Source organism: Scyliorhinus torazame, chromosome 10 (assembly GCF_047496885.1).
Source record: "Scyliorhinus torazame isolate Kashiwa2021f chromosome 10, sScyTor2.1, whole genome shotgun sequence".
In the NCBI taxonomy this organism is placed as follows: Eukaryota; Metazoa; Chordata; class Chondrichthyes; order Carcharhiniformes; family Scyliorhinidae; genus Scyliorhinus; species Scyliorhinus torazame.
This window is the reverse complement of record NC_092716.1, coordinates 1,086,078-1,109,342: the sequence shown is the minus strand read 5'-3', so window position 1 is coordinate 1,109,342 and position 23,265 is coordinate 1,086,078. Positions and strand designations below refer to the sequence as shown.

At 48.8% G+C, this 23,265-nt stretch overlaps 1 protein-coding gene across 1 annotated transcript in view; it reads left to right on the top strand.

Moving 5' to 3' along the window:
• tango6 (transport and golgi organization 6 homolog (Drosophila)) overlaps positions 1–23,265 on the top strand; it is a 301,792-nt gene that overhangs the window by 108,555 nt on the left and 169,972 nt on the right. The window contains exons 14-16 of the mRNA XM_072466775.1: positions 2,681–2,763; positions 8,397–8,509; positions 19,568–19,744. Of these exons, the coding sequence (XP_072322876.1) occupies positions 2,681–2,763; positions 8,397–8,509; positions 19,568–19,744 (373 nt within the window). The remainder of the gene's footprint in view (positions 1–2,680; positions 2,764–8,396; positions 8,510–19,567; positions 19,745–23,265) is intronic.

Here is a 23,265-nt window from a genome sequence, read left to right as displayed (position 1 = left end):
AGGTTCTTTTTCGGAATGGCAACCGGTGACGAGTGGTGTCCCGCAGGGTTCAGTGTTGGGGCCACAGCTGTTCTCTTTATATATTAACGATCTAGATGACGGGACTGAGGGCATTCTGGCTAAGTTTGCCGATGATACAAAGATAGGTGGAGGGGCAGGTAGTATGGAGGAGGTGGGGAAAGATTTAGACAGTTTAGGAGAGTGGTCCAAGAAATGGCTGATGAAATTCAACGTGGGCAAGTGCGAGGTCTTGCACTTTGGAAAAAAGAATAGAGGCGTGGACTATTTTCTAAAAGGTGACAAAATTCATAATGCTGAAGTGCAAAGGGACTTGGGAGTCCTAGTCCAGGATTCTCTAAAGGTAAACTTGCAGGTTGAGTCCGTAATTAAGAAAGCAAATGCAATGTTGTCATTCATCTCAAGAGGCTTGGAATATAAAAGCAGGGATGTACTTCTGAAGCTTTATAAAGCATTAGTTAGGCCCCATTTAGAATACTGTGAGCAATTTTGGGCCCCACACCTCAGGAAGGACATACTGGCACTGGAGCGGGTCCAGCGGAGATTCACACGGATGATCCCAGGAATGGTAGGCCTAACATACGATGAACGTCTGAGGATCCTGGGATTATATTCATTGGAGTTTAGGAGGTTGAGGGGAGATCTAATAGAAACTTACAAGATAATGAATGGCTTAGATAGGGTGGATGTAAGGAAGTTGTTTCCATTAACAGGGGAGACTAGGACCCGGGGGCACAGCCTTAGAATAAAAGGGAGTCACTTTAGAACAGAGATGAGGAGAAATTTCTTCAGCCAGAGAGTGGTGGGACTGTGGAATTCATTGCCACAGAGGGCGGTGGAGGCTGGGACGTTGTGTGTCTTTAAGACAGAAGTTGATAAATTCTTGATTTCTCGAGGAATTAAGGGCTATGGAGAGAGAGCGGGTAAATGGAGTTGAAATCAGCCATGATTGAATGGTGGAGTGGACTCGATGGGCCGAATGGCCTTACTTCCACTCCTATGTCTTATGGTCTTATGGTCTTACTACTATTAGACTGATCACATCCACATTACTGTAACTAATATTTGAATTAACTATTTTATATCACATTCACTTGTTCAATTCCTCAATCTCATGGACTTGATTTATTTGTTTCATATCACTATCTTTCGGAGCATTGCTCCTTCCTCAGGTGAATGAAGAGGTGGGTTCCAGAAACATGTATATAGACAAAGTCAAAGATGCAAGACGATACTTTGATGCGAGCATTTGCAGTTAATTAAGCCTTTACAGATCCAGAGGGAAGGGTAACCCCAGGTTAAAGAGGTGTGAATTGTCTCAAGCCAGGACAGTTGGTAGGATTTCGCAAGCCCAGGCCAGATGGTGGGGGATGAATGTAATGCGACATGAATCCCAGGTCCTGGTTGAGGCCGTACTCATGTGTGCGGAACTTGGCTTTATGTTTCTGCTCAGCGATTTTGCGTTGTCGCACATCCTGAAGGCCGCCTTGGAGAACGCTTACCCGAAGATCAACGGCTGAAGTGTTCCCCGACTGGAAGGGAACATTCCTGCCTGCCGACTGTCGCACGATGTCCGTTCATCCGTTGTCGCAGCGTCTGCATGGTCTCGCCAATGTACCACGCTTCGGGACATCCTTTCCTGCAGCGTATGAGGTAGACAACGTTGGCCCAGTCGCACGAGTATGTACCTCGTACCTGGTGGGTGGTGTTCTCACGTGTAATAGTGGTACCCATGTCGATGATCTGGAACGTCTTGCAGAGATTGCCATGGCAGGGTTGTGTGGTGTCGTGGTCACTGTTCTGAAGGCAGGGTAGTGGTCTGCAAACAGTGGTCTGAGGTTGCGCAGTTGTTTGAAGGCAAGTAGTGGGGGTGTAAGGACGACCTTGGCAAGATGTTCATCTTCATCAATGACGTGTTGAAGGCTGCGAAGAAGCTGTCGTTTCTCCGCCCCGGGTAAGTACTGGACGACGAAGGGTATTCTGTCGGTTGTGTCCTGTGTTTGTCTTCTGAGGAGGTTGGTGCGTTTTTTTGCTGTGGCGCGTTGGAACTGTCGATCGCTGAGTCGAGCGGAAGGAGCAGTGCTCCGAAAGCTAGTGATATGAAACAAACCTGTTGAACTTTAACCTGGTGTTGTAAAACTTCTTACTGTGCTCACCCCAGTCCAACGCCGGCATCTTCACATCTTGATTTATTTGAATAATGTGGTTGAGGAATGCCTATTACAATTCCCCGTGGGTGAATTCTTTAGTGAGATTCCGTCAGCAAAACCACATCTTTTACCAAGAGTCCATTAAAGAGGCGAACAAGCAACCACAATTTAATGTAAACAGTTCAGTCAGTTCACTGAAACCGTGAACTCTATCCTCTGGTTTTTATCTCCTTTGGACAGAATGCAGGTAGCAGAAGGAGGGGGAAGGAGGAGAGCAGGGAGATGGTGGGGTGGGGAGTGTAACATGGGGAACTGTGCAGGAGCAGGAAACTAAAGTCTTGACTCTTCCTCCACATGTTTTCTGTTCATTTGGCTCTGACGTTTTGCTGTTAAATAGTGGGAAACTCAGAGTTGATCCTTGTGATACATCCTTCAGTGTTTACAAGTTTCCTCTGCTATTGGGACCAGATTAACCACCTCTGCATATAACTCAACTCTGTACTTCCTTCCAGAAACACCAGAGAGATCTGGGCAAATGGGAACAGTGATTGTGGGAGAGCTGGAACTTACCAGATGTTTGGAGGATGTATATAAGGTAAGACCAATATGCTTACTACTTAAATACCTTTGCTCTGTTCGGAGTCCTGATCCTGGAGAGGTTTGGTGGCCTGGAATTCAGCTTCTGTGCCAGTGTGAGTATTATGGGGTGGCAGGTGGTAAGTGCCAACCAAATGCCAAAGGGAAACTTGGCAAGCTATCGCACGCATTTGTATTTTTGTTCCGAAACATTGTGTATGCTGAAGTCAGGAGTTAAAAATTCCAATACCACTTTAGATTTTGAATAGTAAATTAAAACATTTATAAACACAATAAAAGAAAATTTAAACACAAGTTTACATTTACACAGCTAAAAATGAGTTTCACAGACCATTTCTGCAACAGATTCTTTCTTGGTTAGAGTCACCAACATACCTTTTAGGCAACAGTCCCCATAGATATTTCATCCATGAAAATTCTAATAAATGTAACACAAGGCACTCATGGTTGCAATAGGGAAGATATATGATGGTGTCTCACTCTCTGTCTCCCCCCACCCCCCCCCCCTCACTCCCTTCTCCCATTTCCCCTGTGGAGGAGTCCCAAGAAAGTTCGAACATAACACTGCATTTGAAAACAACAGGCACTTTTCTGGATTGCTTCAAACTGCTCTTGTTTATTTTCACAGCCCTCTTCCGGCATACAGCACACTTCAGGGTCTTACATTGGCACAACCCCCAACACAACTTCCAACTTTTCCTCAAATATGGTTTTACACTTTCGTCTTTGAAGCCTTTGTTCAGTGCACCTCTCTGAATATAAAGATCTTTCATGTTCTCTATCACCCCCACTTTTGGGTCAAATAAAACTTAGTTAGTTTGCTTTATTCGTTTCTGGGGCGAAATTCTACGGTATCGGCGCGATGTCCGCCGACCGGCATCCAAAACGGCACAAATCAGTCGGGCATCGCGCCGCCCCAAAGGTGCGGAATCCTCCGCATCTTGGGGAGCCGAGCCCCAACCTTAAGGGGCTAGGCCCGCGCCAGTCTAATTTCCGCCCCGCCAGCTGGTGGAAATGGCCTTTGGTGCCCCGCCAGCTGGCGCGGAAATGACATCTCCGGGCGGCGCATGCGCGGGAGCGTCAGCGGCCGCTTACTGCATCCCCGCGCATGCGCAGTGGGGAGAGTCTCTTCTGCCTCCGCCATGGTGGAGACCGTGACAAAGGCGGAAGGAAAAGAGTGCCCCCACGGCACAGGCCCGCCGCGGATCGGTGGGCCCCGATCGCGGGCCAGGCCACCGTGGGGGCATCCCCCGGGGCCAGATCGCCTCACGTCCCCCCCCCAGGACCCCGGAGCCCGCCCGCACCGCCTTGTCCCGCCGGTAAGGTAGGTGGTTTAATCTATGCTGGCGGGATAGGCATCCTAGCAGCGGGACTTAGGCCCATCCGGGCCGGAGAATCGCGGGGGGGGGGGCCTGCCAACCGGCGCGATGCGATTCCCGCCCCCGCCGAATATCTGGTGGTGGAGAATTCGGCAACCAGCGGGGGCGGGATTCACGCCAGCCCCCGGCGATTCTCCGACCCGGCGGGGGGTCGGAGAATCTCGCCCCTGATCTTTGCCAGTTGTAAAACTCATTTTCACTTCTCGTTGACCTTTAGCAATTAAATACATAAAATTTCTACCCATGTTCTGTTTAGATGTGGCACAGCTTAACTTGGTCATCTCCAGTTCAAATACCCACTTTTACACCTTGCAGCCCAGTTGGCTTCATGCCTCCCACAGATCAACTGGAGGTAAGATGCTGGTGATAGCTTCTTATCCAACCACTCCACTAACGTCCGAAGCAGTCAGCAAATCTTTGCCGGTTGCATTCGGAAAATATCCACAATGCTTGACTTCAGCTCTTAACAGGTCAATCGAGGAGGCCTTGGCCCCCATTCGTTCAGTTCTCAAATCACCAGGCAGACCATGGAAGCACAAAGGAGCCACAATCAAACACGTGGAGACTGCATTGTCTGACCGCAGTAATATGATCACCTCCTTGGAGTCCGATCTTGCTGCTGTGATCAAGGATAACAGGGCATTAAGATCCAAGCTGAATGACCTGGAAAACAGATCCAGAAGGCAAAATGTTTGTGTTGTGATCTTACCGGAGGGGATCGAAGGCCGCACCCGTACTCAGTATTGCTCAGACCTGTTCCACAAAATGATGGGTGAGAATGTACTTCCATTCCCCCAGAATTAGACCGGGCCCACCGTTCACTTCGACCCAAGCCTCGCTCGGGAGATTCTCCTCGTGCTGTAATCACTGGTTTCACAGCTTTAAGGAGAAGGAGTTGGTGCTTTGATGGTGCTTGAATTGTATGTGGGAAGGCCACTCCATAAGATTATAGCAGGACATGAGTGAAGATGCAGACTCCTTTGTCCAGAAAAGCAATTTGTGCTCCATTTAATCTGGTCTGTGGCTCGTTGTGTGAACACTTTTCATGTCTGTTGTTTGGGTGTGTTCTTGATGACCTTAGTTGTATATGAGGGATTTCTACAGTTCGCTCCTTACAATAATGCATTTTATTTTCGTTGTTACTATTTGGTGTGACGTTCAGTCGCCCTCATGGTGCTCGAAGTTAAATAAGTTTTACTTCCCAGTTGGGAGTCTCCCTGCTAACAAGGTGTGTTAGTTAACAGAAGTGATACTAAAGAGTCTTCTGCAACTCATAATAGTTTGTAAAATGAGCTTAGAGTTTGTGTGGAGTGTGTTCTGTTATTTGGAGGTTTTAGGTTAAGTTATTTGCTTTTAGGTGTGATTATGCTGGAATGCGGTGGTGTATTTGGGTTGAGCAGGGGGGTGGAGTAGGTTTTAGTTTGCTGACGGTGTCACCTGACCTGGCTCAGTGGCCATCTCGAGTGGATCTTCTTGCTTTGTCTTCTCAGTTCCCCTTGTTTAACATCCCTCCTTGGCAATGGCCGACTCCAGTTGTGGGATGGTGGGAGACTCCACTCCGACTGATTACCTGGAACGTTAGGGGTTTGAATGGCCCTGTAAAGCGATCGAGAGCATTCGCTATTTCTTAAGAGCCTAAATTCTGATTTTCTGGACAGCCTGCCCATCCCATCTGTCGAAAAAGGCGAGCGTTGTGAGCTGGACTCTCATTGTGCCCCAATGAGATTTTAAATTGCGTTGGTCTTATGCAGGCAGGTAAGGCCACTGGCCCGGATGGCTTTCTGATTTGAGTTTTATAAGAAATTTGCGGAACAACCTACTCCTTTTCTGTTAGATATTTTCAACCATGGGCGGCACGGTGGCGCAGTGGTTAGCACTGTTGCCTCATGGGGCCGAGGACCAGGTTCGACCCCGGCTCTGGATCACTGTCCGTATGGAGTTTGCACATTCTCCCCGTGTCTGTGGGTTTCACTCCCACAACCCAAAGATGTGCAGGGTAGGTGGATTGGCCAAGTTAAATTGCCCCTTAATTGGGGAAACAATTGGGTACTCTAAATTATTGAAAAAAAGATATATTCAACCACTCTCTATCCCACAGTGCATTGCAGCCTGGTAAACAGTAAAGGTTGACCAGGCTCATCCTGGGATGGCGGGACTGGAATATGAGGATTGGATTGGATTGGATTTGTTTATTGTCACGTGTACCGAGGTACAGAGAAAAGTATTTTTCTGCGAGCAGCTCAACAGATCATTAAGTACATGAAAATGAAATAAAATAAAAGAAAATCCATAATAGGGCAACATAAGGTGCACAATGTGACTACATAAACACCGGCATCGGGCGAAGCACACAGGGATGTAGTATTATGGGCCAGGGTTTAGAGAGCCCCAAAGTGTATCATGGAGTTCACCTGACCCACAACTTTGAATAGATTGTAGTTATGGGGAGCACACGGGTCTACCTTACAGGTGTGGGACAGCAGAGCTTTACAGTACTTTTAAATGAAAACAATGTTTATTTATGAAACCAGTTAACACTTTATAAACCCACAGTAAACATCTTAACAACTATCAACACCAATAAATTCCCCAAAGAATACAGTACTCTATAAGTAACTCTTAATCTTTCCTTGCAACATCCATAAGACTAAAAAAAAAGAACCCTTTTAAGAAAGACATCAGGTTTAACTTCTCTACTGAGACATGTACCACAATGTCTCATCTTGTTCCACCCTCATCTTGTTCTTTTACAGTCTTTGTCCCAGGTGTCACATCAAATTTATCGTTGAGATATATTCTCTGCTTTACTCTATCAGACGCTGTACTAAATAATGACATCCTCAGTGCATTCACCTTCCATCTCAACCCCTCTTGCTCTTTCTTCTCTGAGTGCTCCCCAAGAGTCAGTCCTTCCCCCCCCCCCCCCCCATTTCTCTTCAGTAAACTCGCCCCAAAACAGCATTTTTCACAAGTATGCAGCCGAAGCCCAGCTCTAACTCACCAACTCTCTTGATCCCTGCAGCCTCTGTCTGACTGCTTATATACACCATGTCCCAGACAAGCAGAACTTCCCTCAATGTTGGGAAGACTGAGCATTCAGCTTTTGGTGCTTCTCACAAACTTTGATCTCTGGCTACTGCCGCCATCCCCATGGCCGGCATCTGAGGCTCAATAGATTGTTCACAACTTTGGTTTTGTATTTACCCGAGTTTCCCACAGCATATCTGCACCATCACTAAGATTTCCTGATTTCTAATTTCTTAACATTACCCCACTCTGCCTCTGCCACAGCTCATCAGCTGATGAAAGCCTTTTGAATGTCTTGTTACCTCTAGACTTGACTATTCCAACGCATTCCATGTTATAGGGTGGCACAGTGGTTAGCACTGCTCCTCACAGCTTCAGGGTCCCAGGTTCAATTCCAGCTTCGGGTCACTGTCTGTGCGGAGTCTGCACGTTCTCCCCCTGTCTGCGTGGGTTTACTCCGGGTGCTCCGGTTTCCTCCCACAGTCCAAAAATGTGCAGGTTAGGTGGATTAGCCGTGATAAATTTCCCTTAGTGTCCAGGGATGTGTAGGTTAGGTTAAGGCGTTACATGGATAGGGCGCGGAAGTGGGCTGGGGTGGCGTGCTCTTTCAGAGGGTCGGTGCAGGCTCGATGGGCTGAAAGGTCTCCTTATGTACTGTAGGTGTTCTGTTCCACTCTACTGTACTCCACTCCACTCCATTCTACCGTCTGCATTCTGGAGGTCATTCTGTTCATGTCCTAACTTGCACCAAGTCTCATTCACCCACCTTCCCTGTGCTCACTGACATTGGCTCCTGGTTAAACATCTTGATTTTAAAATTCTCATCCTTGTTTTCAAATCCATGGCCTCGCTTCTCTATATCCCTGTCATTATCTCCAGCTTTGTCCACTGAGATCTCTGCACTCCTCCAATTCTGACCTTGTGAGCATTCCTGATTTTTGGATTGATATTTGACCATTAATACTGGCACCATTGGCAGCATCACCCTCGGCTGTCAAAACTCTGAGACTTGGAGTTCCCTCTACTTCTCTTTCCCCAATAAGATGTTCTTTGACCAAACTCAGGTCATCTGGCCTTTGATTGCCTTATGTAGCCTGGAGTCACATTTTGCTTGACAATGCTTGTAAAGTATTTTGGGTGTTTTTAATATGTTAAAGATGCTATAAAACTGCAAGTTGTTATATTCCAGAATAATTGCTTTGTCTTTTTGCTCTTTTCCTCCGAGGTGTGTGTGGTTGGCAATGACCCGAGTTCCAGGCTGCTGGAGTCTCTGAAGACAGTAATTCCAGCAATCTTTAGTCTTTACTGTTTCACACAACGAGGCGTGTCGCATTTACGGTTTGTATTTACTCAAACTCTCCTGTGTCTACTTTGTACTCCATTTATTCAAAACACTTCATTTCCGCTGACGTTGGTGTAGTCAGCTGTGCCATTGGCAGTTGGACAGTTAGCTGAGGAAGGAGAGTGCACAAGGATTGTAATGAAGAATAATGTTGTTGGTGACTGTGCTGTGACAGGACTGGAACCTGATTGGAAAGATTTAGATCTCGAGTTGTGGGAAAGTGAGTAGATGAGGTTTTTTATCACAGTTTAGAAACACAAAGGGTTGTGTTGTGGTTGGGGTGCAACGACCACCTCACGTTAAAAGAATCCACACACACTGGCACCTTCCACCCCACCCACACCTGGACCTGGAACATCAGGACCCTCATGGACAACCTAATAGCAACAGACCTAAACTTTGCACCGCCATCATAGCCCGGGAACTCCAACACCATAACATTGACTGGGGAGGCGGTGGTGCAGTGGTATTGTCACTGGACCAGTGATCCAGAGACCCAGAGGAATGCTCTGGGTTCCAATCCCGCCACTGCAGATGGTGAAATTTGGATTCAGTAAAGGTCTGGAATTAAAAGTCTAATGGTGACCATGAAACCATTGTTGATTGTCATAAAAGCCCACCTGGTTCACTAATGTCCTTTCGGGACGGAAATCTGCTGCCCTTACCCAGTCTGGTCTACATGTGACTCCAGACCCACAGCAACGAGGTTGACTCTTTGACTCTTAACTGCCCCTCAAGGGCAATTAGGGATGGGCAATAAATTCTGGCACAGCCTGCAATGCCCACATCCCATGAACGAATAAAAGAAATGACATTGCCACCCTGAGCGAGACTCAAATGGCAGGAGATGGCCAGCTTTACGAACAAGGTGGCAGATATACCTTCTCCTGGAAAGGTAAACCAGAAGACGAACGCTGTCTCTACATGGTTGGTTTCGCCATTTAAAAAAATTGGTCAGACGTCTCAACGAACCCCTCCCTGCAAGGTAAGCAAACAACTCTTGATCCTATGGCTCACGCTGGCCCAGAAACAGCACATCACAGCCAACAAAGTTGACGCCCCTAGTCTAGATGCAATGGAAGAGGCAAAAGAGGCATTCTACTCCAGCCTCGACCAATCGCTGACCCGCACCCCAAAGGGAGACAACCTGATTCTCCGCGGCGACTTCAATGCTAGAGTCAGGAAGGACACAAACCTTTGGAAAGGCTGTTAGGCAGGGAAGGCGTGGGGAAAACGAATGCCAATGGAGTCCTCCTCCTGACAACATGTTTAGAACATGACCTGGTCATCACCAACACCCTGCTCCGCCAGAGGGACAAGCAGAAGACCTCATGGCAACACCACCACTCCAAGCATTGGCACCTAATAGACTATGTCATCGTCTGGGCAAGGGATCGCAAAGACGTCCGCATCACCCGCGCCACGACCGGAACCAACGACTGCTAGACTGACCACTGACTGATCCGCTCTACCATCTCCATCACCCTGGCCCCAAACCAGGCAGAAGAAACTCTGCCTCAGGAGACTCAATGTCGCTGGATTCAGAGACCCTGAGAAGAACGAGCTGCTCAGTCGGTGCCTCACAGCTAATCTGGCGATGACCAACGAGCTAGAACCGCAGAACGCCCACAGTGTCTGGTCCACCAGTCAGCACCTGCGAGGAGACGCTTGGGTTCTCGACCAGGAAACACCAAGACTGGTTCAACGAGAACCATCAAGAGATCCAGGATCACCTTGACCACAGGAGCAAGGCGTTCCTAAACTGGCAGCTCCACCAAAACCCAAGTGAGAGGAAACAAGCCTACAAGCAACTGAAGGCCGAGGAGCAACCGTGATAAGGTTCCCCACGGTAGGCTATTGCAGAAAATACGGAGGCTGGGGATTGAGGGTGATTTAGAGATGTGGATCAGAAATTGGCTAGCTGAAAGAAGACAGAGGGTGGTGGTTGATGGGAAATGTTCAGAATGGAGTTCAGTTACAAGTGGAGTACCACAAGGATCTGTTCTGGGGCCGTTGCTGTTTGTCATTTTTATCAATGACCTAGAGGAGGGCGCAGAAGGGTGGGTGAGTAAATTTGCAGACGACACTAAAGTCGGTGGTGTTGTCGACAGTGCGGAAGGATGTAGCAGGTTACAGAGGGACATAGATAAGCTGCAGAGCTGGGCTGAGAGGTGGCAAATGGAGTTTAATGTAGAGAAGTGTGAGGTGATTCACTTTGGAAGGAATAACGGGAATGCGGAATATTTGGCTAATGGTAAAATTCTTGGAAGTGTGGATGAGCAGAGGGATGTAGGTGTCCATGTACATAGATCCCTGAAAGTTGCCACCCAGGTTGATAGGGTGGTGAAGAAGGCCTATGGAGTGTTGGCCTTTATTGGTAGAGGGATTGAGTTCCGGAGTCATGAGGTCATGTTGCAGCTGTACAAAACTCTGGTACGGCCGCATTTGGGAGTATTGCGTACAGTTCTGGTCACCGCATTATAGGAAGGACGTGGAAGCTTTGGAGCGGGTGCAGAGGAGATTTACCAGGATGTTGCCTGGTATGGAGGGAAAATCTTATGAGGAAAGACTGATGGACTTGAGGTTGTTTTCGTTAGAGAGAAGAAGGTTAAGAGGAGACTTAATAGAGGCATACAAAATGATCAGGGGGTTAGATAGGGTGGACAGTGAGAGCCTTCTCCCGCGGATGGAAATGGCTAGCACGAGGGGACATAGCCTTAAACTGAGGGGTAATAGATATAGGACAGAGGTCAGAGGTAGGTTCTTTACGCAAAGAGTGGTGAGGCCGTGGAATGCCCTACCTGCTACAGTAGTGAACTCGCCAACATTGAGGGCATTTAAAAGTTTATTGGATAAGCATATGGATGATAATGGCATAGTGTAGGTTAGATGGCATTTGTTTCGGTGCAACATCGTGGGCCGAAGGGCCTGTACTGCGCTGTATCGTTCTATGTTCTATGTAACCCGGAACATGAATAACAGATGGTGGGTGGAAAGGGCGCAGGAAACTCAGCAACTCGCCGACAACCACGGATGTGAGCGGCTTCTTCAGCGCAATCAAAACCATCTATGGTCCGAATACCCAGGGACCCACCCCACTGAAAGCCAAAGACAGAGAGGCAGCCAATGCCCGCTGGGGAAAGCACTTCAAGGACCTCCTCAACCAAAACACAGCCTTCAACACAAGGGTCCTCGACACCATCGCGCAACATGCTCCCCGCCACCATCTCAGTGCAACCCCAGCTCGCCATGAGGTGGAAAAGGCTGAAGAACAGCAAGGCAGATGGAATCCCTGTAGAAGTACTAAAATACTTGACAAGAATCCATAACCTCGAAGGAAGAGAGCATGCCGGGAGATCTCAGAGACGCCTTAATTGTGACCATCTTCAAGAAAGGAGACGGGTCCGACTGCAGAAATTACACAGGGATTTCCCTACTCTCCGCCACTGGAAAGGTCATCGCGAGAATCTTCCTAACCCGCCTCCTCCTAGTGGCTGAAGAGCTCCTACCTGAGTCTCAGTGTGGCTTCCACCCATCAAGAGGCTCAATGGACATGATCTTCAGCACACGACAAATTCAGGAAACATGCAGGGAGCAGCATCAGCCTCTGTACATGGCCTTCTTGGATCTCGCAAAGGCCTTCGACTCTGTCAACCGTGATTGATTGTGAAGCATCCTCCTCAAATTCGGCTGCCTGCAGAAATTCGTCACCGGCCTCTGTCTGCTCCACGATGACATGCAAGCAGTGATCCTCACCAGCAGAACCACCACATACCCAATATGTGTGGAAAGTGGAGTCAAACAGGGCTGCATCATAGCACCAAGCTCTTCTCCATCTTGCTTGCAGGAACACTCCACCCCTTCACTCCTGCTGGAGTGGAGCTAACATAACGGACAAGTGGGAAACTGTTTAACCTCCGACGCCTCCAGGCCAGAATCAAGACCACCCTGACCTCTGTCATTGAGCTGCAGTACACAGACGATGCCTGTGTGTGCACTCAAGAGGTCGAGCTACAAACCATCGTCGACACATTCACTGCGGCATCTGAGACTGAACATCCGAAAAACAAAGGTTCTCTACCAGCCCGCTCCTGCCACACAAAACTGCCCCACCCCCCACAAAATCAAGATCCACAGTGAGCCCCTGGACAGTTTGGATCATTTCCCAGACCTCGGGAGCCTCCTCTCGGTGCGAGCAAACATGATGACGAAATCCAACATTGACTCCAATGCACCAGTGCAATCTTCAGACGCCTGAGGAACAGAATGTTCGAAGGCCGAGACATCAAACCCAGCACCGAGCTCAGGGTCTACAGAACAGACATGGTCCCCGCCGTCCTGTATGCATCAAAACATGGACAATGTAGTGCAGACACCTCAAATCCCTGGAGAGATATCACCAACGCAGCCTCTGCAAAATCCTGCAAATCCACTGACAGGATAGGCATACCAACGTGACCGTCCGCTCTCAGGCCAATATCCCCAGTATCGAGGCACTGGTCACACTCGGCCAGCTGTGATGGGCGGGTCACATTGCCCGCATGTCGACACAAGACTCCCAAAAGAGGTGCTCTACCTCGAGCTCTGCCATGGCAAGCGACCACTAGGAGGGCAGAGGAAACGCCGCAAGGATACTCTGAAAGTCTACTGAAATAAATGCAAGACCCCACCGACAAGTGGTAATCACTTTCCTTAGAACACACAAACTGGAGAAGCATTCGCGAAGGCGTCAGTCACCTCGGGCATCGCAGAGCGTTTCACCAACCTCATCAAAGACCACCCGCCAAACCTGTGGCACAGTCTGCAGATCCAGGGTCGGAGGATTCGGCCACCGCAGAACCCACCCTCCCCGGAGTGGAAGGAAGTCATCCTCGCCCCTGAGGGACTTCCCAAGAAGAAGGAGAGTTTTTTCATAGAATTTACAGTGCAGAAGGAGGCCATTCGGCCCATCGAGTCTGCACCGGCTCTTGGAAAGAGCACCCTACCCAAGGTCAACACCTCCACCCTATCCCCATAACCCAGTAACCCCACCCAGCACTAAGGGCAATTTTGGACACTAAGGGCAATTTATCATGGCCAATCCACCTAACCTGCACATCTTTGGACTGTGGGAGGAAACCGGAGCACCCGGAGGAAACCCACGCACACACGGGGAGGATGTGCAGACTCCGCACAGACAGTGACCCAAGCCGGAATCAAACCTGGGACCCTGGAGCTGTGAAGCAATTGTGCTAACCAAAATGCTACCGTGCTGCCCCCAGTTGTGCTGAATAATAGTTACAGTTGGGAGTTGTAAGTTGCAGAAACTTCCAAAAGAGGTGAGGAGAAGGGAAATGTAATATTTTCTGGAATTAAAGTCAGACTCCGAGCCTCTGCGCAATCAAGAGTCCTACAAGATATAAATCCGATTCAGACCTTGTATCTGAATGCAAGTAGCAATGTTAGCAAAAGGAATGAATTCTTCTCTCAGAGAGTGATTAATATGAATGACCTGGTGGACATTGCAGAGACGTGGCTGGAAGGTGACCAAGTCGGGCACCTGAATGTTGAAGGGTATTTCACACATTGGAACGATAGGAAGATCGGGAGACGTGACAGGGTATCTCTGTCAATGCGGGAGAGACGGCAGGGTATCTCTGTCATTGCGGGAGAGACGGCAGTGTATCTCTGTCAATGCGGGAGAGGTGGCAGGGTATCTCTCTCAATGCGGGAGAGGTGGCAGGGTATCTCTGTCAATGCGGGAGAGACGGCAGGGTATCTCTGTCAATGTGGGAGAGGTGGCAGGGTATCTCTGTCAATGCGGGAGAGGTGGAAGGATATCTCTGTCAATGCGGGAGAGGTGGCAGGGTATCTCTGTCAATGCGAGAGAGACGGCAGGGTATCTCTATCAATGCGGGAGAGGTGGCAGGGTATCTCTGTCAATGCGGGAGAGGTGGCAGGGTATCTCTGTCAATGCGGGAGAGGTGGCAGGGTATCTCTGTCAATGCGGGAGAGACGGCAGGGTATCTCTGTCAATGCGGGAGAGACGGCAGGGTATCTCTGTCAATGCGGGAGAGACGGCAGGGTATCTCTGTCAATGCGGGAGAGACGGCAGGGTATCTCTGTCAATGCGGGAGAGACGGCAGGGTATCTCTGTCAATGCGGGAGAGGTGGCAGGGTATCTCTGTCAATGCGGGAGAGACGGCAGGGTATCTCTGTCAATGCGGGAGAGGTGGCAGGGTATCTCTGTCAATGCGGGAGAGACGGCAGGGTATCTCTGTCAATGCGGGAGAGACGGCAGGGTATCTCTGTCAATGCGGGAGAGACGGCAGGGTATCTCTGTCAATGCGGGAGAGACGGCAGGGTATCTCTGTCAATGCGGGAGAGGTGGCAGGGTATCTCTGTCAATGCGGGAGAGACGGCAGGGTATCTCTGTCAATGCGGGAGAGGTGGCAGGGTATCTCTGTCAATGCGGGAGAGACGGCAGGGTATCTCTGTCAATGCGGGAGAGACGGCAGGGTATCTCTGTCAATGCGGGAGAGACGGCAGGGTATCTCTGTCAATGCGGGAGAGGCGGCAGGGTATCTCTGTCAATGCGGGAGAGACGGCAGGGTATCTCTGTCAATGCGGGAGAGACGGCAGGGTATCTCTGTCAATGCGGGAGAGGTGGCAGGGTATCTCTGTCAATGCGGGAGAGACAGCAGGGTATCTCTGTCAATGAAGGGTGCCATTAGTTCAGTATGCAGAAAAAAACATCACTTGAAAGAGCAAAATGTTGAATTAGTTTGGGAAGAGATAAGGGGCGTGAATCCCGCCCCCGCCGGTTTCCGAATTCTCCACCACTGGATATTCGGCAGGGGCGGGAATCGCACCGCGCCGGTTGGCGGGCCCCCCCCCCCCGCGATTCTCCGGCCCGAATGGGCCGAAGTCCCGCCGCTAAAGTGCCTTTCCCGACGGCGTAAATTAAACCACCTACCTTACTGGCAGGACAAGGCGGCGCGGGCGGGCTCCGGGGTCCTTGGGGGGGGGGGGCGCGGGGCGATCTGGCCCCGGGGGGTGCCCCCACGGTGGCCTGGCCCGCGATCGGGGCCCACCGATCCGCGGGCGGGCCTGTGCCGTAGGGGCACTCTTTCCCTTCCGCCTTCGCCACGGTCTCCACCATGGCGGAGGCGGAAGAGACCCCCTCCACTGCACATGCACGGGAAACTGTCAGCGGCCGCTGACGCTCCCGCGCATGCGCCGCCCGGGGATGTCATTTCCGCGCCAGCTGGCGGGGCACCAAAGGCCTTTTCCGCCAGCTGGCGGGGCGGAAATTCGTCCGGCGCCGGCCTAGCCCCTCAATATTGGGGCTAGGCCCCCAAAGATGCGGAGCATTCCGCACCTTTGGGGCGGCGCGATGCCTGACTGATTTGCGCCATTTTGGGCGCCAGTCGGCGGACACTGCGCCGATACCGGAGAATTTCGCCCAAGAAATAGTAAAGTTAAGAAGTCACTTGTGGGAGTAGTTTATCGGCCCCCAAACAGTAGTTACACTGTGGGACATGGTGTACAGGAAGAAATGAATGAGGTGTGTCAGAAAGGTACCACAATAATCATCGAAGCATAGAAAACAGGAGCAGGATGAGGCCATTCAGCCCATTGAGCCTGCTGTTCCATTCAATATGATGGTGACTGATCCTCTATCTCAATGCTGACTCCGACAGCAAGTTATTAGGAACGCAGACAGAACGTTATTGTTTATTATGAGGAGAATCGATTACAAAAGTGGGCAGGTTATGATTCAGTTGTACAAGGTACTACTGAGACCACATCTGAGTATTGTGAACAGTATTCAACAACAAAGAACAAAGAAATGTACAGCACAGGAACAGGCCCTTCGGCCCTCCAAGCCCGTGCCGACCATGCTGCCCGTCTAAACTACAATCTTCTACACTTCCTGGGTCCGTATCCCTCTATTCCCATCCTATTCATATATTTGTCAAGATGCCCCTTAAATGTCCCTATCGTCCCTGCTTCCACTACCTCCTCCGGTAGCGAGTTCCAGGCACCCACTACCCTCTGTGTAAAAAAACTTGCCTCATACATCTACTCTAAACCTTGCCCCTCGCACCTTAAAATTAAAATTAAAATTGCTTATTGTCACAAGTAGGCTTCAATGAAGTTACTGTGAAAAGCCCCTAGTCGCCACATTCCGGCACCTGTTCGGGGAGGCTGGTACGGGAATTGAACCGTGCTGTTGGCCTGCTTGGTCTGCTTTAAAAGCCAGCGATTTAGCCCAGTGTGCTAAACCAGCCCCCTAGTAATTGACCCCTCTACCCTGGGAAAAGCCTCTGACTATCCACTCTGTCTATGCCCCTCATAATTTTGTAGACCTCTATCAGGTCGCCCCTCAACCTCCTTCGCTCCAGTGAGAACAAACCGAGTTTATTCAACCGCTCCTCATAGCTAATGCCCTCCATACCAGGCAACATTCTGGTAAATCTCTTCTGCACCCTCTCTAAAGCCTCCACATCCTTCTGGTAGTGTGGCGACCAGAATTGAACACTATACTCCAAGTGTGGCCTAACTAAGGTTCTCTCCTTATTTAAGGAAAGATGTAAATGTGTCAGAAACAGTTCAGGGAAGGTTTACTAGACTAACACCAGGAACGGGCGGGTTGTCTTCTGAGGAAATGTTCGATAGGCTGAGCTTGTATCCACTGGAGTTTAGAGTAAGAGCTGACTTGATTGAAACATGTAGGATCCTGAGGGGTGTTGACAGGTGGATGCTGAGGGGTATTGACGGGGATGCTGAGGGGTATTGACAGGGGGATGCTGAGGGGTATTGACAGGGGGGTGCTGAGGGGTATTGACGGGGTGGATGCTGAGGGGTATTGACGGGGATGCTGAGGGGTATTGACGGGGATGCTGAGGGGTATTGACAGGGGGATGCTGAGGGATATTGACAGGGGGATCCTGAGGGGTATTGACAGGGGGATGCTGAAGGGTGTTGACAGGGTAGATCCTGAGTGGTATTGACGGGGTGGATGCTGAGGGGTATTGACAGGGGGATGCTGAGGGGTATTGACGGGGTGGATGCTGAGGGGTATTGACAGGGTGGATGCTGAGGGGTATTGACGGGTATGCTGAGGGGTATTGACAGGGGGATGCTGAGGGGTATTGACAGGGGGATGCTGAGGGGTATTGACAGGGTGGATCCTGAGGGGTATTGACAGGGTGGATCCTGAGGGGTATTGACAGGGTGGATCCTGAGGGGTATTGACAGGGGGATGCTGAGGGGTATTGACAGGGGGATCCTGAGGGGTATTGACAGGGGGATGCTGAGGGGTATTGACAGGGGGATGCTGAGGGGTATTGACAGGGGGATCCTGAGGGGTATTGACGGGGATGCTGAGGGGTTTGACAGGGGGATGCTGAGGGGTATTGACGGGGAGATGCTGAGGGGTATTGACAGGGGGATGCTGAGGGGTATTGACAGGGGGATCCTGAGGGGTATTGACGGGGTGGATGCTGAGTGGGTATTGACGGGGATGCTGAGGGGTTTGACAGGGGGATGCTGAGGGGTATTGACGGGGTGGATGCTGAGTGGGTATTGACGGGGATGCTGAGGTGTATTGACAGGGGGATGCTGAGGGGTATTGACAGGGGGATGCTGAGGGGTATTGACAGGGGGATCCTGAGGGGTATTGACAGGGGGATGCTGAGGGGTATTGACAGGGATGCTGAGGGGTATTGACAGTGAGATGCTGAGGGGTATTGACGGGGATGCTGAGGGGTATTGACAGGGGGATGCTGAGGGGTATTGACAGGGGGATGCTGAGGGGTATTGACAGGGGGATGCTGAGGGGTATTGACGGGGATGCTGAGTGGGTATTGACGGGGATGCTGAGGTGTATTGACAGGGGGATGCTGAGGGGTATTGACAGGGGGATGCTGAGGGGTATTGATAGGGGGATGCTGAGGGGTATTGACAGGGAGATGCTGAGGGGTATTGCCTGGGGAATTTGAGCGGTATTGACGGTGTGGATGTGGAGAGGATGTTTCCTCTTGTGGGAGAATCAAGAACGAGCGGTCATTATAAAAATAAGGGATCGCCCATTTTAAACTGAGATGAGGCAAGCTTTGTTCTGAGTGTAGAGTCTCCCTGGAATTCTCTTGTAAAGGCACTGGAAGCAGAGTCATTGGACCCCGACAGTGCAGAAGGAGCCATTTGGCCCATCAAGTCTGCACCGACCATTCAAAAGACCACCCTCCACAGGCCCAATCCCTGCCCCATCCCTGTAACCCCACCTAAACTTAGGACACTTTGGGACAAGTTAGCTTGGCCAGTCCACCTAACCTGCACATCTTTGGACTATGGGAAGAAACCGGAGCACCCGGAGGAAACTCATGCAGACACGGGGAGAATGTGCAGACTCCGCACAGACAGTTACACAAGCCGGGAATGGAACCTGGGACCCTGACGCTGAGGCAGCGGTGCTCGCTACTTTGTCACCATTAATTTTATTTTTATAGCAGAGCTAAATAGATTCTTGATCAGCAAGGGAATGCAGATTGGAGTTAATCGGATCAGTCATGATCTTATTAAATAGTGGAGCAGGCTCGAAGGGCCGAATCGCCTTTGCCTGCTCCTTGTTATGGTTAAAGTTGCTGCGAACTGTTCTGGCTCCAGGCAACCTTCCCACTGCAAAGCCAAGCTGAATTGGATAAAGTTTCTTGAATCCTAATACTGTAGTTATACTCATGTCTGTGTTCTCCCCACAGGGGCTGGTTTAGCTCACTGGGCTAAATCGCTGGCTTTTAAAGCAGGCCAGCAGCACGGTTCAATTCCCGTACCAGCCCCCCCGAACAGGTGCCGGAATGTGGCGACTAGGGGCTTTTCACAGTAACTTCATTGAAGCCTACTCGTGACAATAAGCGATTTTCATTTCACATGTGACTCTCTTTGTGTTTCCTTCTATTCTCTGCCTCTTGTGAAGGGCACCAGGTTTTTCTGTGTGCTTTTAATGTGTTCCACTGATGCTTGATTCCTGATTCTTTTTGCTGTTCACTAACAGTTTTTTATTTTTCTACCAGTTCTGGTTGCCAGGAGGTTCTTTTGTGGTTCCTGCAGAAATCTGAGCCACCAGTAGCTATGTTGGTATTGAAGCAACTCGCAGGCCTGGCTCAATCTATTCCTGTCCTGCACCCACTGTACCACTTTGCAGCAGGAGATGAGGGAGGTGTGAAGCTCAGTGTGAAGGAGGCGGTAAGGTAGGACAGTCACTGAATTGTAGCCAATAAAAATATCAATTCGTAGCTTTGCATCGCATTTAATAAAATAGGGACAGAAAATAGGAACAGGAGGAGGCCATTTGGCTCTTTGAGCTGCTCTGCCAATCATGATCATGGCTGATCATCCAACTCAGTAACCTCTTCCTGTTCTTCTCCCCACCCACCACCTCCCAAAATGATCCCTTTAGCCCCGAGTGATACATTTAACTCCTTGAAATCATACAATTTTTAGGCCTGAACTGCTATTTAATTAGCGAATTCCACAGGCTCGCCACTCTGGGTGAAGAAATTTCTCCTAATCTCAGTCCTAAATGGTCTATCCTGTGTCCGCAGACTGTGATCACTGGTTCTGGACACCTCCGCCATCGACAACGTCCCTCCTACGCATACGTTGTCTGGACCTGTTAGAATTTCTATCAAATCCCCCTCATTCTTCCAAACTCCAGCGAATATAATCCAGCAAATATATTCCTAATGCTCTTTTCTTTTAGGTCAGTCCCACCATCCCAGGAATTAGTCTGGTAAACCTTCTCCATACTCTATAGCAAGAACACCCTTCTTCAGATAAGGCGACCATAACTGCCCACAATATTCCAAATGTGGCCTCACCAAGGCCTGTACAATTGCAGCAAGACATCCCTGCTCCTGTACTCGAATCCTCTCGCTATGAAAGCCAACATACCATTTACCATCTTTACCGCCTGTTGTACCTGCATGTTTACCTTCAGCAACTGGTATACGAGGACACCCAGGTTTTGGTGCACATTCTCCTCTCCGCATTTATGGTCATTCAGTTAATCTGTCTTTCTGTTTTTGCTACCAAAGTGGATAACCTTGCATTTATCCAAATTATACCGCATCTGCCATTCATTTGCTCACTCAACAGGTCCACATCACACTGAAGGATCTCTGCATCCTCCCACCCAGCTCCCCACTACTAGCCTATTAGCCTCTATTGCCCTGTTTTCTGTTTACCTCCCTTTTTAAATAGTGAGGTTACATTAGCTACTCTCCAATCAGTAGAATCTGTTACAGAGTCTATAGAATCTTGGAAGATGATCACCAATGTATCCGCTATTTCTAGAGCCACTTCCTTAATTACTTTGGGATTTACCGGCCTTCAATCCCATCAATTTCCCCAGTATAATTTCTCTAATAATATTGATCGTCTTCAGTTTCTCGCTCTCTAAATCCTGCGTTTCCCAACATTTCTGATAATGTTATTTGTGTCCTCATTTGTGAAGACAGAACCAAAGTATGTGGTTAGTTGCTCAGCCATTTCTTTGTTCCCCCATTACAAATTCCCCTGTTTCTGACTGTAAGGGTTAGGGTTTGTCTTCACCAATCTTTTCCTCTTCACATACCTGTAGTCAGTATTTATATTCCATGCAAGCTTAAGCTCGTACTCTATTTTCACCTTCTTAATCCATCCCTTGGTCCTCCTTTGCTGAATTCTAAACTGCTCCCAATCCTCAAACCTGTTGTTTTTCTTGACCAATTTGTATGCTTCTTTCTTGGACTGAATACTATCTCTAACTTCCCTTGTAAGTCATAGTTGAGCAAGACTGGAATAAACAATTGTTGAAGTTCACCCATGCACTCTTTGAATGTTTGCCATTGCCTGTCCACTGTCATCCCTTTAAGTAATATTTCCCAATGCATCATAGCCAACTCCTGCCTCATATCATCATAGTTTTGTTTATTTAGATTCAGGACCTTAGTCTCAGAATCAACTACGTCACTCTCCATCTTGATGAAAATCCTATCACGTTATGGTCGCTCATTGCCAAGTGTCTCGCACAACTAAATTGCTAATTATTCCTTTCTCATTACACAGTACCCAGTCTAGGATGGCCTGCTCTCCAGTTGGTTCCTCAACGTATTAGTCCAGAAAACCATCCTGTAAACAATCCAGAAATTCCTTCACTACGTTATTCTTACTAATTTGATTTGCCCAATCTGTATGCAGATTAAAGTCACCCATAATTACAAATATTCCTTTATCCCATGCGTCTCTAATTTCCTGTTTAATGCCAATCCCAACATCACCACTGCAGTTTGGGGGTCTATATACGACACCCACTAATGTTTTTTTCCCCTTGATGTTTCTCAGCTCTACCCATTCAGATTCCACATTGCTGGAGCTAATATCCTACTGTCTTTGCAAACTTCTGCACTGTCTCCAATGTCCCATTCCTCTCGAATGTCCTCAATATCATATTGGCTCCGAAATCCACAACCATCTCTCTTGCAATCTATGTTTGAATCCTGCCAATCAGATTTCAGGACTGGCGGGGTGGAAATGGTCATAGGAGCAAGAGTGGTCGCACCAGCCCTTTGAGTCGTTCAATAAGATCATGGCTGATCTGATTGTAACTGTTGTGGGCGAGGCGTTTTCAGAACCCCAAAATGTATCATGGAGTTCAACCAACCTCTCCCTTTAATGGATTTGTTGCTTTATCACCACCTTTTCTGGCAACATTCTTCCCAAACTACATAATTCCTCATCTCTTACCATTAAAGATTGACTAGCCCCTGTATCTTTAAAATTGTGACGTCTTTACCTGCTCCTCCTGATACACATGAGTAAACTTTACCCACAAAAGTAAATTCTTTGAAGACATCTGGCAGCTTCTTAACAATTACTTCTTGAACAGGCTGTACAATCGTTTGCACCTCCTTCGCTTCCCTTGGGCGTTCCATTAACACTCTAAAAAATCCCACTGACTTATCCTGTTTTTCCACATCAGCCTTCCCAGTGCTTTTCTTCAACCACCAACACTGTGACTTTACATGTCCTAGTTTATTACAGTGAAAACATCTGAAACTTTTCATTTCTTTTCCACCCTCCTGGATTTCTCTTTTAATCTGAGACACACTCTCTTTATTGTCTCCCATCAGATCACCTTTACCTTTACCAGTTGAGTATTTCTCATGTCCCCAGTTTCTATCCCTCACCGGCTGAAACTGATGTCGGAAACCAATCTTTGATTTATGAACTAATTCATAATCATCTATTTCCGCTGCTAATCTCGCAGTTTTAACCCTCTGTTCTTCCACATGAGTTCTCACTACATCAGGAATTGAATTTTTAAACTCCTCCAAAAGTATAATTTCTCTGAGAGCTTCATAGTTTGGTCTATTTTCAAAGCCCTTATCCACCTATCAAAATTACTCTGAGCCTTTCAAACTCCATGTATGTTTGACCAAATTCTTTCCTTACATTTCTAAACCTTTGTCTGTAAGCTTCAGGCACTAGCTCATATGCACTTAAGATGGATTTTTCCACCTCCTCATACGTCCCAGATACCTCCTCCGGTAGTGATGCAAACACTTCACTAGCTCTACCTACTAGCTTTGTTTGAATCAGTAACACCCACATGTCCTGTGGCCATTTCATTTGTTTAGCTACCTTCTCAAATGAAATGAAAAAGGCTTCCACTTCCTTCTCGTCAAACCTTGGCAATGCTTGGACATATTTAAATAGATCCCCACCACGT